Source organism: Corapipo altera, unplaced genomic scaffold, assembly GCF_003945725.1.
Source record: "Corapipo altera isolate COAL_440 unplaced genomic scaffold, ASM394572v1 0, whole genome shotgun sequence".
Classification (NCBI taxonomy): domain Eukaryota; kingdom Metazoa; phylum Chordata; class Aves; order Passeriformes; family Pipridae; genus Corapipo; species Corapipo altera.
In genome coordinates this window covers 39560290-39577764 of record NW_020884872.1, presented here as the reverse complement: position 1 = coordinate 39577764, position 17475 = coordinate 39560290, and the positions used below count along the sequence as shown (strand labels likewise).

General features: G+C 42.0%; 1 protein-coding gene across 2 annotated transcripts in view; it reads left to right on the top strand.

Annotated features, from left to right (window-relative positions):
• The window catches only part of CLYBL (citrate lyase beta like), a 153456-nt gene that overhangs the window by 10626 nt on the left and 125355 nt on the right, over window positions 1-17475 (top strand). The window contains exon 2 of one of the 2 annotated variants that reach the window (XM_027644690.1): window positions 11637-11669. In XM_027644690.1, the coding sequence (XP_027500491.1) occupies window positions 11637-11669 (33 nt within the window). Of the gene's footprint in view, window positions 1-11636; window positions 11670-17475 lie in introns of those variants that run through there. The other variant, XM_027644701.1, reaches the window with a different exon arrangement.

Sequence of the window (17475 nt, the reverse complement as noted above, 5' to 3'; positions counted from 1 at the left end):
TTTATTTATTTATTTATTTATTTATTTATTTATTTATTTATTTATTTGTTACTACGGTATTGTCATCATCATGGCTGGGCTTCGCGAACGAAGATTTGGGAAGGGCTCTACCCACGTTTGTTGCAAGCGCGTTGGTGGCTAAAAAGGCCAGTACGAGATAGGCATGTCCAGTTGCAACTACGGTATTGTGAAGCATAGATAAATTGGTCACAGCTAGTCACAGAAACAGCAAGAATTTAGGGCCCTTTCTAACCAACTAGGAGCTTTTAGGTCCCTTTCAACCCAAGCCATTCTATGATTCCATGTAAACAGTAATTCCAAAATTGTTCGCAGCCAGTTTGGTGGAGAAGCAGAGACAAAATGTCAAGGGATACTGTCTAAATGCCATAGGCCTAAGTGTCTCGTGCTGTAAACTGAGACACTGACATTTAATCCAAAAGAATTACACACATTTATTACATCAGAGATTAGGTCTGGAGAATTCTAAATGCCATCATAGTCATTCAGGAAATTCCAAATTTTCTGTTGGAAATGAAGGAACAAGTCTCTTTAAGCCATCACCTCTGTGAAATGATGGCTGGTTGTCTGAGGCAACCCTGCTTCTGCTGCTTAGTGAGATGTTCAGAGCCTACATGCGAGAGCGATTAATCTCTGCGCTTCTTGGTTGAGATAACAGCATCACAAACCTGGCTGTTAAGGTTAACCTGTACACTACACAAGGACAACAGATGGAAATTCTGGTTTAGAGCCACTGCAAAAAAAAAACAAAAAACATGTTCCAAAGGGAAAAGGAGCTTGTATTTCTGTGTTTGAACCTTTGATCTTCAGTCACATCTGAAGGGAAGAGTAGACCTTTTGCTGAAGACACATGGTTTTGCATCTGTGAAAACACAGCTGTATAGAGCAAAACAAAACTGGTGGAAAACACAATGGGTTTGCTGTGTCAGTTTAGCTCGTGGCATTAAAATGCTTTAGAAATAGTGGGGGTTTTTTGAAGAACCTTTCTGAAAGTCTCTCTCTTTACACAATTGTTTGTTGAGATTTTACTCTGTGGATTTTAAAGTTTGTCAGTGATCAAGAGACAGCTGCTACCTAAATATTTAAAGCGAAGTCATGGGAAAGTCTGGCAATCTCTCAACAATCCTGATGCAACAGTTTTCTAAAAAAAATATAATGAAAACATCAGAATTTACAGGAAAATCCACGGTGGCAAAATCACCCTGATTCAGAAAAAAAATAATCCATGTATCATTAATGCTGAAATTCTTAACAACGTACATGCAATATACAGCTATGTTATGCTAACATACTGCTTTATCAGAGTTGCCCCAAAGCACACCCTCAAAGTGAAGGGACCCAGTGTCCTCAGTCACATCATTTTGCATTTGAGCATGGTGGCAAAGCCTGCTCCCTTATGCCTGCCTGTTGTCTCCTGCCTCCTCACATTTGCAGTGACACATCACTGTCCCAGCAGTGTCCCCCGCAGCCCTGCTGCCTCACTGCATAGCCCAGCACTACCTGTCCTCCCCCAGCACCTCTCTGTGTCCCTCCCCCAGCACCTCTCTGTGTGTCCCCCCCCCAGCACCTCTCTGTGTCCACCCCCCCAGCACTGCCACACACTCACTTGTGTCAAGAGCCTGGCAGTGTCACTTGTTTTCTGCCTTAAATCCCTACTCACTCCAGTTGGTTTATTATGAAAGACAAAGAGAGGAGTTAGAAATGAGGAAGGCTAAGTGTGAAAATGCAAAAATATTTTTTTAAATTGAAAGAAATATTCCCCTATGTCTTAACCAACAGATTTCTTTTTGGGCAGGGAGGGAATCTGGCTTTGTTTTTTAACTCTTGACATCAGCGCAACAGCAGTTTACTCTTAAAATGTATCTGTCTTGAAGCCTTACAATAAATTTTCAATTGTATTTGGGTTCCTAAACATGCAGCTGGCACTTAATGGGATTTTCAAAAGAGCATAAGCAGGTTAGACGTACTCCCATCCACTGAAATCAGTGGGATTTAGGTACCTATCTTGCTCAGTTGCTTTTGAAAATCCTGCCAGGTGCCTGTTTGCATCTTCAGTTGCCCTGGAAAATCTGGTCCCCATCTACCCCCATGACCCCCCCCCCTGCTCCCATCAATATTTGTCTTCTGTCTCTGTCTCCCACACTCTGGCCTGTATTGATGCCAGAGTCTCCTCCTTTGTAGTTCCTAATATCAGAGACATCCCTCTCCTTTCTCTCTACCAAACTGGGTCTTCAGCTGGTTAAAGGTTCAGTTGAGCAGTTATGACCATGCCCAGATTTTTCAAATTAGTTTTCCTCTCCTCCTAATGATTTTTAATTCTTTCTTGGTGATGTTTTGACTGTGCAAAGCATTTGGGGTTAAAGGACTTGGTGCAAACAGGCGTGAATGTGAGGGAGCTCCCTGTTATGCCTCTCTGTTAGGTTTTGTGTGTCTCTAAGCTGAATGCAAGATGGGGAATAATTTCCCCATTAGCCTGTCTCTCCCCTTCCCTTGGAAGGGTGAAGTGGTCAATGGGTTGTATATTTAAAGATAAGAAAATTGGCATTTTCATTTCTGTCTCAACCACAGTGACTCACTGAGTCTCCTTGTGCAAGCAGTTCCCCATCTGTAAAATGGATCCCCGGGTCCCCGTTTGCACAGATATGGAGCACGAATAATTAATTAATGTTTGTGCAGCCCTTTGAAAATCCTCAGACAGAAGGCGCTGGAAGGTGCTGTGGGTTGGCCTGGGGCTGAAGAGGCTCACCCTGGAGTCCTGCTGCCATCAGAGCCCCACGGGCCGAGCATGGGAACTGGGGATGCAGAGAGAGCTGCTGGCCAATTCCTTTGCTGGAGATATTTTCCGGTTTTTTTCAGGGGAAAACAAATTGGAAAGGGAGTTATCCGTGAGCACGCCTCCCTCACTGCGTGTTCCCTTCTCCTTTCCCAGGAATAACAACAGCTTCATTAGCAAACTGACAAAAAAAAAAAAAAAAAAAACAAAAACGAAGAAGGAGAGTATTGAAATATTAATAATAATAACAGTCCGGGTAATGGAGAGACACAACAACTCTTGTCTTTGCCTCATGCAGAAAGTTTCCTCTTTGAAGTGATTGCTTCCCTCCTCACCCCACTAGGAGGGAAGGGGGAACAATTGTGGAGAACTAAAGCCAGCCAGGAATGCTGAGCTGATGGCTTTCCTGCCTGCCCCCTGCCCACACCCCTGCACACATTCCTCTCTGCCCCAGCCCGCACCCTACCCGAATCCCAGCCTGCCCGATCCACATTTCTGCCCACCCCTTCCCTACCCCCTCCAAGCGCTCTGCCTGCCACAGCCCTCCACACTGCCTGCCTCCCTCCACACCCCTGCCTGCCACTGCCCGCATCCCTGCTTGCCTCCTTGCCTGAATCCCTGCCCGCATCCCTGCCCGGCCGCTGCCCGTCGAGACTGGCGGCCGGAGCTGCAGTTCCCGGCGCTGCCGGAGGGTGTCACCGCAGCCCCTGCTTTCCCGGCCCGGCGGGACCGGGGCGCCGGACGCCCGGATTTGGGGGGGGTTACCCCAAAGCGAAGGGTGACGGCCCCCGCCCCACGGAGTGTCCGAAAACAGGCATTTCCATATAGACATATCAGGGGTTTAAAGGGTCGGATGGTTTGCTTTTGGTTTTTGTTCTTTGGGGGGTTCTTTTGGGGGGGAGAGGGGGTTGTTGGTTGGGTTTGGGGTTTTTTTTTGGTTTTATTTAACGATGGGGTTGTCGAGCTTTTCCTCGCGTGGAGAGGATTCCCCTCCCTTTTGCTGAGCATGGCGGGCTCCCTCCGACTTGCGCTGCCAAACCGGCTGCTCGTGAAGGGCGCGATTCCCGTCTTACTGCTTTCTATAGCAGCTATAGATGCCACTGGTAACAGCGAAAAGCGATTTTTTTTTTTTTTCCCCTTTCGATGTACAGGTTTGCAGGTGTCTGCCTGCCATCGGCAGCGAGGACAAGAAATACTTACATTTGGCTGAAGATCATCAGTGCACATGAGCGAGAACTCCCTGTCTGACTTTGACCAGCCAGTGAGATAAATGGATATTTGTTCTTTTACAAAATATACACTCGAACCATTTTTATCCCATGAAGTTTCTTGCATATCTCACGGGCACAGTTTCCTCACAATCCAGGATTATTTTCCTGGAGGGTTATGATTTCTCTCTCTCCTTTTCCTTATGAAAAAAAAAAGAAATCAAACCAAACCAAACCAAAACACCCACACACACACAAAGATAAATAATTTAAAACATCTTCTAATGTTATAGGCTATCCACATTTTGCAATGTATTCCCAGTAATTTGCAACTTTTGAAAGCCGGGCATTGTTTCTCTCAACTTATTGAAATGCACAGATATGTTAAATAGAAGGGGGGGGGGGGAAATCCCAACCCCAATGACTTCTGTTTGGCTGCATATGCAAAGAGGGGGCAGCTTGACTCTTCCCTCGGCATTTGTTAGTCACATCCTCTTGGCCATTGTTTTGCTGTTTGCGCTGGGAATCCAATTTATTTAATGGTAAAGAGCCAAGGCTTGGTTGCGGTTTTTTTCTTATTCCACTCACTCTGAGCTGATTTGAGGAAGCCAAAAAAAAAAAAAAAATTAGCCGTGCCAAGGGGTAGCCCCCCAAAAAAGCTCCAGTCTCCTTGAGGGCGGGATGAGGATGTCCCAAGTGACTGGATACAAAATATAGAGTTATTACACTTTCTTAGTAATTTTTGGTTGTATATTTAATTTCTGAAGATCTTAAAACACATCCCGTGGATAGGTGGTGAAAACTTGGCCGTTTATTTCAGACCCTGGGCTACATATGCGATACTTCTCCCCTTTTAGTAATCCTTAGGAGGTGGTCCCCGGGCTGCTGTAGGTTGCCTGTTTCTTGAAAATCCAAGTCCCACAGAAAAACTGTTTATAGCAACAGGCCTGTTTCCAAAGTCAAGGGGGGAAAGAGGGGGTATCGTTTTCAAATTACCTTTTCTTTCTATTTTTTTTTTCCCGGGAAACAGAAATAAATAGGTTCCTTTTGAGAAAGGTGTGAGCTGCCTAAATTGAGAAACTGTCCCGCCTTTGAAAGCTCCCAAGTCCCAAAATTATTTTATTAAAAAAGGCATCGAGAACCAAATTTCTGATGTTGTTATGGCAACAGAAATAGTTGGACGGCAATGTGGGTATCCAGAACATCAAGATTGTAAGAAACTAGCAAAATAAGCGCACTGCCGTATTTGGAAAAACAAACTGAACGGTGGTGGCCAAATCTTACACTTCTTTCATTCAGTGTAATCCCCATTTTCATCTGTTCAGCCATGCCGACAGTGCCTTAACGAAGGTGCCAGCAAGTCATCACGGTATTTATTACCCTTAAATGCGACCTAGGATTTCAGTTTATTATTTTCCCCGTTGACATACTAGAAGGAGAATCTTTCCTTATGTTTTTTTATTTACTCCTTCTTCAGTGCCTCCAACTTCTTTTTTTTGCTGCCTTTCTGTAGTGACACGTGCTCCAATCCTTTTTTGTCCCTGTGCTCCCTACCTCGCCTGCCACAGGACCGTCGGCAATCCCCCTGTAAAAACAGCCAGACGTACTCCTCTTAAACCTCCGCGATATTAAAATTTCACCACCGCTTTCATTTCGTTCTAGCTGAGGGAGCCCTGAAACCGCAGCCCCGTATTCCCTAGTTTAGAAACAGCCAAAGTATTTGGGAAGCTCGCGGGTCTCTACTGTAACACGCTTCAGGGACCTTTTGTATAGCAGCCGAATGAGATGAATTTGCCAAGTTTCAAATTTCAGGGGCAGGAAAGACATTTGTAAATCGGTGGTTTTGTTATTCTGGGAAAGTTCTTTCATTTGCAGGCTTTTTTTTTTTTCTTTTACCTTACTTTTAATAAAAAAGAGATGGAGTGTGACATTAAGCAATTTTACAGCATTAGCAGCTTTGGGACGTAAACAAAGACAAACGAATCCCGCTTACTTTAAGTCTCAGAAGTTTGCTGTCAGTCGGTCCTAAACTGGGGACTCGATCCTACGGGACATTATTCAAGCAAAACACGGCTTGAAGTCTCGGAGATTTGTGTCTGAGTAAGTACCCTGGAATCAGCCCCTCTGCCTGCTGGAAAAGAGAAGTGCTGATTATCTGCTTTTAAAGTTCTTTTCTGCAGTTGCAGACTTCATCCTAAAGCTTTTGATTTCCTATGAGATTGCCTTGCTAAGGCAGCGTTCTTGATGCACAAACTGAAGAGCAAAAGAGAAATCGTTGTTTTTGGAGTAAGGCTGGTTTTTTTTCTTTGTTAGATTTTTTTTTTCTACTTGAAAAAATCTCCCCCTCCAAATAAAACAAACCAAAAAAGACTTTTATCGAAGCATCTGATTTTAATTTGACATGAATTTTGTTTCGAGGTCCCTGAAAAAATTAAAACATATTCCCTTCAATGAGTTGAGCTTCAATTTCAGCATTTTACAATGTAAGATTACTTGACATTATTTAATTGGACATGAGGGTGTAATACAGGAATTTCCGTTATGTGATGGATTAATTGTTTTCCTAATACTTTAAAGGCTGAGATCCAAACATTTTTCCATTCTATTGCAAAATTAACTGCAATAAATCTGTCAGACCCAATTATTCATTTAAAACATTCCACACTGATTAAATCTGCACATTTGCCTGCGTGCAAGCGCGAGCGAGGGAGAGGAGGTGTGCACGGAGGGGGGAGTCCAGGTTTATTCCCTCTCCTTCTCAAAACGGCAATGGTGTTAGAAACGAGTCCTTTAAATTTAACCTGGAAAATGTGAATAGCTCAATAGTCTAACGAGAGGGTGAAGAATATGTGGACACATGTCCCTGAGCCTCCCTGTCATCCTTCCTCCTCGGTACCGGGTCCGAACACGCAGAAGCGTCACGTTTGGATGTTTGCTGCTGTTTGAAAAGATCGTATTTTACTTCTAGTGGGGGTGGAGTTCTTGATTTTTTTTTTGTTTTGTTTTGTTTTTTCTTTAGTTTGTTGATGTTTTCAAAGTCTCTAAACAAAGTCAGATGTGTTAACAGTCTTATTAACAATGTTAAAATGGAATTAACAGCTTGTGGATACCTCTGGAGTACAATAGAATGTCAGCCTACCCTGCCCCCTTATAAATCGCGTCCCGCTGTCTTTCTTTTGTTTCGTGCCCAATCAGCAAACTAAAGTTTTGTTGAGACAGAAGGGCAGTTCAAGTGTTCCTACTTCGGCGGAGGGAGGAGCGGCGATGGGGTTTCTCCCTGGCCCCGGCGAGGCCCCCATGTGAGCGAGCGACTGAGGAGGGACACGGAGCAACCCCCAAACCTGCAGGCAGGGCTTTGCTGACCCGCCTGCCTCCCTGACCTCTGCCGTCCTGTTTTGTCAGTTTAAAAGGCTTTGCCGAGGTTGTAGTTTACTTTTATGGGCCTTTCAGCGCGGCTACAAAAGCTTTTGTTTATTTTAGATGTAGCGTGGTTCAGATTTCTATTAATCTTCATATAATTTCGGTGGCTTTGCCGCTTCTGTAAAGGTTTGTCGCCGAAATGGTGTCGTGCCTGCTCTGAGGCAGCCAACATCGGCTGGGTAATCACAGCGAGTTCAGGGAATTTCAGAAATAATTTGTCTCTGAGAATGGAAATTAGCACCAACACATGCTGTTGTTTAACTCGATTTCACCATAATTTGGCTTCAGCACTAAGGACCGACTTTTATTTTACCTTTTACTCCCTTAAGTTTTACTTCTTGCATGCAAACTGTTCAGAAACGTCACCCAGCCAATTTTAGCGTTCAATGCAAAGCGAACATTTAATGAGATCTAATTTTTTTCACGTGGCTAGAATCATCTCGAGTTAATTTGTATAGAAAATTTATGTAAAACAAGAGACATTCCGCATAAGGAAAATTCTTATGTGTTTTCCTTTATGGTAATTATATTTTTAATCCTTTCATCCAAGAATCTCCAAGTATTTACAATTTCTCCTAGAAGTACAGAGCACTATCAGGCGGATGTGCACTTCAAGCCCTTTTACCACTCAAAAAACTGTAAGGCACAGACAGGTTGCAGTTCACCCAAGGGCTGCAAAACATTCTCACACCCAAAGTAGAAAATGGCATCCCTTTTTTGGGAGGACTCAGGCCCCGTGTGCTCCCAGCCGGCTCCACAGGCTGCCCCAGCATTGCCTGTCCCACCCAACTCTGGCTCCCTGGCCCTACAGCTGCCCTCTGGACAGGGATCGTGCCCGCTGGAGATGCAACTGCCCACTATGGCACCCAGGCAGTCTCTGTGTCCAAAGCCTACTATCTGGAGCAATGGTTTTGTCTCTGGCAGCCCACTGGGCTGTGTCCTCTCTGAAATAATTTGGCCAAGCTAGGCTACACTCTTCCCCTGCTTTCCCCAGGCTTCCCAATGCTGGCTCCTGCTGCGTCCCTATGTGCATCCCACAGCCCAAATGCTTTGCTTTTGCTTTCCGTGGGGTTAGCAGAGGGATGCTTGTTGTCCAGTGTCATAGCTGCAGCTGGACTGCCTGGCCTTTCTTTCCTCTGTCCCCTCCGATGTGTGTTCAGCCCCTCAAACCCCAGACTAAATCCCTGCTGCCTTCCCTTCCCTTCTCTTCCCTTCCCTTCAGTTTACACAGCTGTTCTGTAAAGGGAGGAGATGATACCAAATGCAATGCAAATGGATCAGTAGCCCATGGGCCATATGACTCCACTCTGATTGGCATCAAGCATAGCTTGCCCTTGCCACCACAACACAATCTGAAAATGTTTACCCTTTCTGTGGACCATGTTCCCAAGAAGGTGTGTAGTGATGAGGATTGAGTTCATTATTTTCTTACCTAACTGGTACAAAAACTCTCTCACAGGGAAACTTGTACCAGCTTTCCACATATAAAACCCAATATATGGTCTTAATAATGAAAGAATCAGGATGATAAAGACTAAATTATAGAGAAATAAAATGTATGTTATTTATAATATAGCTTACTTTTTCATATTGTAAAAATATTAAATATTTTCTTTCAGCTTATTTGAAATGATCTATGCCTATTTTTGCACTCTAAGGGTTTTACAACACTTCAAAATTCTACAGATAAAAAGATATATTTTCATCTTATTTTAAGGCTGATGAAACTGATAAAACAAAGAAAAATTTGTAAGCATGTGCTGGTTTATTTGTAGAGAAAAAAATATATGCCCATTTTTGGGATGTGTATTCATTTTTATGCAGCGTCTGCTGAGAGAACAAAAACATCTTTTGTCTGTCTACTAGAAAATTCATAAATAGTGTTTGTTGAGAAAATATTTGTTGCTGATTGAAATTGTGCACTACAATAACTATGACAGTACTTTGCATTTGTTGTCATCTTCCAAAAACAGGGGTTCTCAAAGGGTCTCAGATAAGCAGTCCTTCCAGGAAGGATGCTTAGGAATGTCAAGGTGAGCTGTGCTGGTCACCCTCTGCAACCCTAGCCATCAGCCATCCCCATCACCTGGGGCATAGCCCTCCCATTAATCACTGTGCTTCTGTTATTATGGCTGTAAATGTCATTTATTTCAGTAGCAGATCAACAGCAATGGAGGAGCGCAGAGTAGCAGGGCAGTCCTTGCCAGCTCACCTTTACAGGGCCCCAGAGCCCAACCATCGGAGGTGCTGAGACCTTCCCGTGGAGCAGCTTCAATGGAGCAGCGGCTGCTCCCTGCTACTTCCCAGCATCAGGCCCTGGCATCGTTTTGTTGTACAGAAGCTTGCTCTCGTGTGTGATTTTTCCAGATTCCTTCATTTCTGTGGTTATGCAGAGATCATCTTTCTGTTAGACATCTCCTGAGAGAAGATTTAAGAATAATCACATTTCCTCCTTTTTATTTCTGTTCTTTATAATGTGTAGCAAATTCCTATAGAAGATTTTATGGAAAATCTGCAATAGTTTTGTGTATAGAGCTGTTTGGAAACTCCTCATATTTATCATAGTCTTGGTGAGTTCTCGGTGATGCCTGTAGGAGTTTGCATGAGTTTTCTGAAAGGAGAGCCCCACAAACGACACAACAAATTTTGAAAAAAAGGAAATAATAAACAAACTTAATGTCATTGATTTAAACCAATTTTAAGTGACAGAATATATTACCTATTTGCTCACCCATTTGGGTCCAAATAAGTCTCATATAAAAATGTTCGGCAGAAATTGAAGCATGAGAGCAGGGCCAAAGCAGCGTTACACTATTAATGAAAAATGTACCCACATATTCAATATTGCAAATGCAAAGAGACCTATTGAAGGTAAAATCTGAAAAAAAAATCTTTCCAGGATTAAGCCTTCATACGAATGTCTCTATTTGAAAGAAGCTGTAATATTACACAGTATAATGATATCTGTTATCTAAGTCTAAAAATACTAAATAGTACTTTTTGGACATATTTCCTGCTGATTCATCTGAGGAGTTTCTTCAAGCTCCTGGAGGCAGGCAGAATGAGAAGGAGGATTCAGTTTTAGTGAAAAGTGGCTATACAAGAGAGGTGGTGGTCACTTGTTGGCTGGAGAAGAGGATGAGGCATAGTCAAACCCCTTGGAGAAGCCTCTTCCCCAAGACCTCAGAAAAGTCCCACAGATGTCTGTGGCAATCTGTCCTTTTCCCTTATCTGCAGGAAAAGTGAGCCTTGGCTTTGGAGCAGGAGAAGAGAGTGTGGCTTCAATGGGTGCCAATTTTGTGGTTTCTCTTCCTTTGGGTGAGCTACATATGAGCTGGGACAATGTGAGGGTCAGGGTACATGCCAAGGGCAGAAGCTGCCAAGGATGGAGAGTCCCATCTTTCCTGCAAAGCAAAAAGAGGCTCCTTGACACAGAAAGCACTGTCCTGAGGGCTGGGGCACAAAGGTGCTTGAGAACCAGACGTTGTCCATTCAGTCAGCCTGATGCTCATTTAGGTGGAGAGAGGCACTTGGACCGGACTCCTGGGACCTACACCAGAGTATTCCTGGGGTTCACCTCTGTGCTATACCCCCACCTGGCTAAGCTTTTCTGAGGCAAATAGTTGTGTTCATATTCTGTGTTCATCTGTCTTGAATGATTTATTTATTTCCCTTTCCCATGCCAGGGAGGTTTTATTGAAGAAATCCTGCAGGTTAACTAGTTGCAGGTGACTTTAGGTTGTCTGGCTTCTGCCCTTGCAGCGAGGTGGCCAGAGGGAGGTCTCTTGGGAACCGAGGAGGCTGCATTTCATCCACAAGCAGAGCTGGCATGGGGTGGGTCCAAGTAAACAGTGCCTTGGGGAAGGAGCTAAGAGAGTTTGTGGGTGCCAGAAAGGAATTTTGAATTCCCCAAATCAATGGAAGAGTCTTATCACACTGATTCTTTACCAGCATTATATTTTATGAAAACATACTTGTAGTAGGAAATGCTATCTCAACTCAAAATGTGTCATCTATATAGGTATACCTATATAGAGATTTTTCCATAGAGGTATAATACATTAAAAATATAAGTAAAAGGCATAAGACACATTTTGAAGATGTAATACCTTTAACTTTATATTCTTTCCTATTGCAAGATGATTTTTAAATTGGGAAACTTGGGAAAACCTTGTAAATGAGGCTGCCGGTTTATTTATTTATTTGTTTCATTTCAGCTGAGACAGATGGGATTCTCGGATCATGCACTGGTAAGCCTTCCTTTGGAATTCGCGCCACTGTGGCCACAGAGCCCAGATGGTGCTTAAATCTGTCATTTTTTAACAACCCGACTTTCTTAATTTTATATCCAAACACATTGAGCATTCGAAGTGATTAATTACTGTCCAGATATGTCTGTGCTGCAGCAATTTACTCGTGTGTGCCAAAGATCATTTTGTTTTGGAGTAGGTAGTTTGGTGAGGGCTGAGTGGGTGGCAAGAGACTCACCAGAAAATACTTTATGTTGGAGGTAGCAGCATGGGGCTCCTCATATCGCCTTCCCACAGCAATGGCTGAGAAAAAAGTTTCAGTAAGTGAAACAGAATTTTGGTGCACATGGACTTTTTACAGTTTCCATGGGGAGTTTTCACTATTGCATATAAGCTTCATTTTCACCAAATCTTCCATTTCACATCAAAAAAGAGTTTTTTGATGCATGACAAGTACCAACGTTATCCTTTCAGGATTTTATATCCAGACACCAGTGGCATGGCCAAGATTATAATGGCCAGGTATTTGGTAAGAGAAAGCAGAAGGGTTTTTGTCAAGAAGCAGAGCTTGCTCCCAGAGGTTTCAAGAACTAAATTAACAGATTACTGTAATTCTTCAGAATCAAATGTTTCTCTGAGTCCTCTCCTCAATTTTGGGAGTTTTTTTAAGTGGCTGTTTTTCTGGAGGAGTTTAAATATTATTTGCAAGTCCGACACTTGCATTAATTTTCATGCTTGCGGCAGGCCGCCATCAGTTCCTCAGTTTTGGAAATGAGGGAAGGGCTGATGCATAGTTCATGCAGCTCTAACTCCAGCTTCACAGTGGACATCAATATAGCCCATCAAAATCCTTGAACTGCTGCTGTTGTTCCTTTGACCAAGAACCATCAGACAACCACTTGAAGATTATTCTTGGATGTTACTGCATATTGTTTATTTGGTTACTTAGATTTGGTGCAGGTGGAAGTGTGGCTTTCAAAAACCCAGAGAAGTGGGAGGTTCCTCCAACCAAGAGTCAAGCAGGGTTTCTAGGATTTCCATCCCCTCTGTATTGCTCGTGGTATGTTTAACACCAGCAATGCAAATGTCTAACTCTTTTCATTACTGGGGGACACTGGGCAGTCAGGCTGTGTCACGCCTTCTTCATACAGTCTTTATACCTTGTACAGTCTTAACTGTTAGCACCACTGTTTCGTGTTTTACCCACTGTGCACACCACTGCTGAGGACCAGTTCATGCTCAAGAACAATTTGCACTAAGGAGTAGAAGTTTAGCAGTGACAAATCTGGGTTCTTCTTAAAAACCTAGAGAAGGGACTATTCCTCACCATATGAACACAGTTTCAAAGGAGTATATCATGAGTCTGAATGTTCCAATTTTTGAATGTACTGTTATTTAACACTCTGCTGTGGAAGGGTTTTGTTCCATGAGTGCTACATCTTCGTGTAGACATTTCCCTTGTTAAATTTCAGTAGAATTTAGTCACCATTAGTAATTACTAACTGGTGGTCACTATTGCAAAATGGATAATATTAAAAATCTAATGTACAGGATTTTTAAAAAAAACCTTTTGAGCAGGGAGGCACCGAAGCCCAGTGCTGTATCCCAGCATTGCTTCTGGAGCAGTGAACATTACCTCTTTCACATCCAAATTTTCCTCCCGTCTTCTAACACAGTCTAGGAGGTCTTAGAGTAATTATATGAAGTTGCAGCAATGCTTTGATGTTTGTTTGTGCTTTATGATTTAATAAGGCAGTAGAAGACTGAGAGGGCTCTGGTTTTTAGAAGGAAAGATTAATTTCTTTCTGGTGAGGGAGTTTGAGTTACTGTGTGTTTCTTCACTCTTTTAGTGGTGATATTGGTATCTAGCATGACATTTTTCAGACAGGCTAAGAGTAAAGTTAGAAAGGAGTTTTTCTGTCCTTTCTGATTTGTACTCTGCTGTATGCTAAGAGCTGCTTACAATGTCACCTTATATAGCATTGAATGTTCAGTTAATTTTAATGAAAGTTATGAATCTGAAGTTTATATAAAAAGGACTGATAAACCCTTAACCTGAGCCCCAGTATAAAAAAACCTTAACTGCTCTGCATTGCTAGTATTAGATTAGAAGAAGCCTGGTTAGTATTTATTTTCTTTTTTTTTTCTTTGATAAATAATTCATCTTGGTAGAAACTCTATAAGCTGTTAATAAAATCAAACTAATCAAATCAAATAAAATCAAATAATAAAATCTTAAGCTTTCATTAAAATGGATCCTGGTGGTGTGGTGGGAATTCATTCCTTCACTAAGGAGGTTCAGTTCTCTCCTGACCTTGTTCCTGGGTATCATAATAGCTTTGGTAGCCCATTTAGTGCCTTTACTAAGCATCAGCAATTAATTCTGCACTTTCTAGGTGCCTCTAAAATGTAATAATTGTACTCTCTTAGACAATGAAAGTGATAGTTTGGTGGCTTTTTTCACTGCCTTTATTAAATACAAATAAAGGCAGATTTACATCTGTAGCTCCAACTCTATTTTGTCTTTCCTGTATAAAGAAAATGGCCTAAGTTCTGGCCCTGTTTTCCATTCACTTTATTTCCAGGAAGACATAGAAAATGATGGTACTATAGAAAAAGTGCTACTTGGTTTGCACTTTTCAAAATACTTCAGGGCAGTTTCACCCTTGCGGAAATTACCGCTGTTGCCATGTTAGTATTGCATGTTTGCCTTTGGAACAGAGATTACTTGGAATATCTTTGCACCATCTTCCTTAAATCTTGTTAGCCACAGAAATACCTGGCACTTCTCACCACCTTCTGGCACCTGAGTGTGTCTTCTCCTTGGAGTGTACTCCTTAGGAAATCCAGGGGTTTGATTTGACTACTCAAAATATAGAAATCCTTTGGATGAGTAAAAGTTAAACTAGGTTATCTGATAAAAGTCCCAAAATACACTCAAAAGGATGAAACTCCCAAGATCTTGGTTCTTCTTATTCACCTTTAAAAAAGAGTGTACTTCATAGACACATAGAATGGTTTGTGTTGGAAGGGACCTTAGTTCCATCTAGTTCTAAGCCCTGCCATGGGCAGGAACACCTTCCACTAGAACAAGTTGCTCAAAACCCCATCCAACCTGGCCTTGAACACTTCCACAGCCTCTCTGGGCAACCTGTCCCAGTACCTCACCACTCTCACAGTAAAGAATCGTCAGATTCATCTGATTTCAAATCTATATTCCTAGCAAAATATATGGTTTTAGGCTATCTGGCCATTTTCACCTCCTGTCCTCTATCAGGGCAGGATAAAAAATTTAATGGAAAAAACTGCAAAACAATTCCTTTTTTTCTGGAATATACTTTTGTCATGGAGTCAAAGCATGATAAGTTTGGTACCCACCCTTCCTAGGGCTCCTCTCTCCTTTCTGCAGGAGCACTTCTTCCTAACACCCCAAATGCTGGACTCTCCAGGATGCTGCTCTAATCACACAAAAAAAAGCCGTCTTTCACAACTGAATCTTTTTAACCTTTTCCTAATGAGTTCCCAAGTGCTTTTTGGCCATAGATGTTAAAGCTTGTGTGTTTGCGATTTCCCTGGCAAGCTGCCGTTCGTAAAAAGGATATAGTGTTTTCTTGGTCCTTTGCCCAAAGTAATTTTGCAAGAAACTGTAAGTGCATTTAGTACATGTCATTCATTGGAGAGAAGTCATTGTAATTGCATTTGATCACAATCAGTTTATGGCTCTTTTATCATGTTTTCATGCTGCATATCTACTCAAACATTATAGCAAAACTTAATGGCTACTGTTTTACTTCTGCATAAAACATTTTATGGCCTTTTTGTGCAGCAGACATTAGGTTTCAATCACTGTTGCCCCATAGAGAGAGAAAAAAGTTGGATGAAGAACTATCAAAAGTCCTTAACTACATAAAATTTTATTTCAGGTCAACTTCCCATAAAAGATATTAAATGTATTTTGTGGTTTATTCTGCACATTAACAATTCTAGAGGAGCTGCAATATTTGGGGGAAAGGAGTATGAAAGGGGGAAGTTAATTCACAGAAGATGTTTTACATTTGGGGTAGTTTTCCTTTGTAAAAGGATGGATTTGAATGTGGAAGGGGTGGCTGGAGAGTGCTGCCGACATACTTGGAGCGGCTTTAAAAGCTCACTGTTGCCTCCACAAAATTCAGATTTCTGACCTTCTGCTCAGCCTTTTTAATCATTGCTTTAAATTTTTGATGTTCCATTCATAAAACCTAGCACAATTCACGTGCCTTAAATTATATATTTTGCTGCCTGAGTGCTGCCGAAGTTCCCAGCTGAAAAGTTTAATTAAAAGGGAAACTTTGACATGCTGCTGAGAAGATTAGTTCGCATTAGAGTGTTGAGATAAAAGAAAATTTACTTCTAATCTAATTAACACCAATTAAAAGATGTAAAAGAATTTGCATTGGCCAATTGTTAATTATGCATCAGTTTGCCTTTCCTGCGACAAAAAAAGCAAAACGTGACCTGTTTTGTTTTAGGATACCTATAGCGTGATGATATTGCCACAGTCATTTTTCATGTGAATTGGTTAAGATGGTAACACTTGCTTTGCATCAACCCAGTGCTTTGGTTTGTGTTCAAGACTTTAGCGCAAGGTTATTTCAGCCTAATTGGTCTGTAACTTGACAACTCTATGTAGGGATGATGGAAACACAAACAAAACCTCCAGTTTTACAGAAACCATTGCTTGCATGTATATGCTTCTTCTCCTTAAATCTGTGTGTGTAATAGCCTGGAGGCATTAGAGGGGCATGCTTGTCCACTTCAAAGTTTGTCCGTGTATTTACACATGCTTGTATTTTTCAGATTCGTGCTTTTTAGGTTATAGCTGGGATTATCTGGTAATAAATATGAGTTTATTCCACATGCCTTGGCAGTGCTTTTATGCAGGATATAGTGTTTTGGGACAATTGGTGTGGCTAGTGAGCTTCTCAGTGGAAGGCTGAAGATATTTCATCAGTGTATGGGAGACACTGCATGCTTAAAATGTTCTTTATTGTTTTTATGTGTGTTGGCTTTTTTTTCTAGTTTTGCTTTTCAGCTTTGGAATTGAAACATGAAATGTTTAGTTCAGTATGAAGAAAGGACCCAGGGAAGACTAGAGTCTAGAGAGTAAGTACTATGAGGAGCAGCTGAGGGAGCTGGGGTTGTTTAGCCTGGAGAAAGGGAGGCTCAGGGGTGACTTTATCACTCTCTGCAGCTACCCAAAAGGAGGTTGTAGCCAGCTGGGGGTTGGCCTCTTCTCCCAGGCAACTAGCAATAGGACGAGAGGAAATGTCCTCATTCTGCATCAGGGGAGATTCAAGTTGAACATCAGGAGAAAGTTCTTCGCAGAAAGAATTGTTAAACATTGGAATGGACTGCCCAGGGAGGTGATGGAGTCACCATACCTGGAGGTGACTGGACTTGGCACCACTTGGTGGTGATGAGTCAAAGATTGTACTCAATGATCTCAGAGGTCTTTTCCAACCTAAGTGATTCTGTGTCATTTGCTGATTCTGTGACTGTGCTGTTTATGTTCTGTTAAGCACTTTTATTTTTATTGAGGTTATTATATTATTAGATGATTTTGTATATAAAGACCATTTTTTTGGTAACACCACCAAACGAACAATTAGCTTATGATGTTGGTTGCTGCTTGCACCTTCAAAAACATGAAGCTAAATTCAGTACAAGTTTCCTTACATGTTTACTTCATCATCTTTCCTAGTGCTTTCACTCACTGTCTGTCTGTACAGCTGATAGTGTAGATACAGTTTGCCTTCAATGTGGCAAA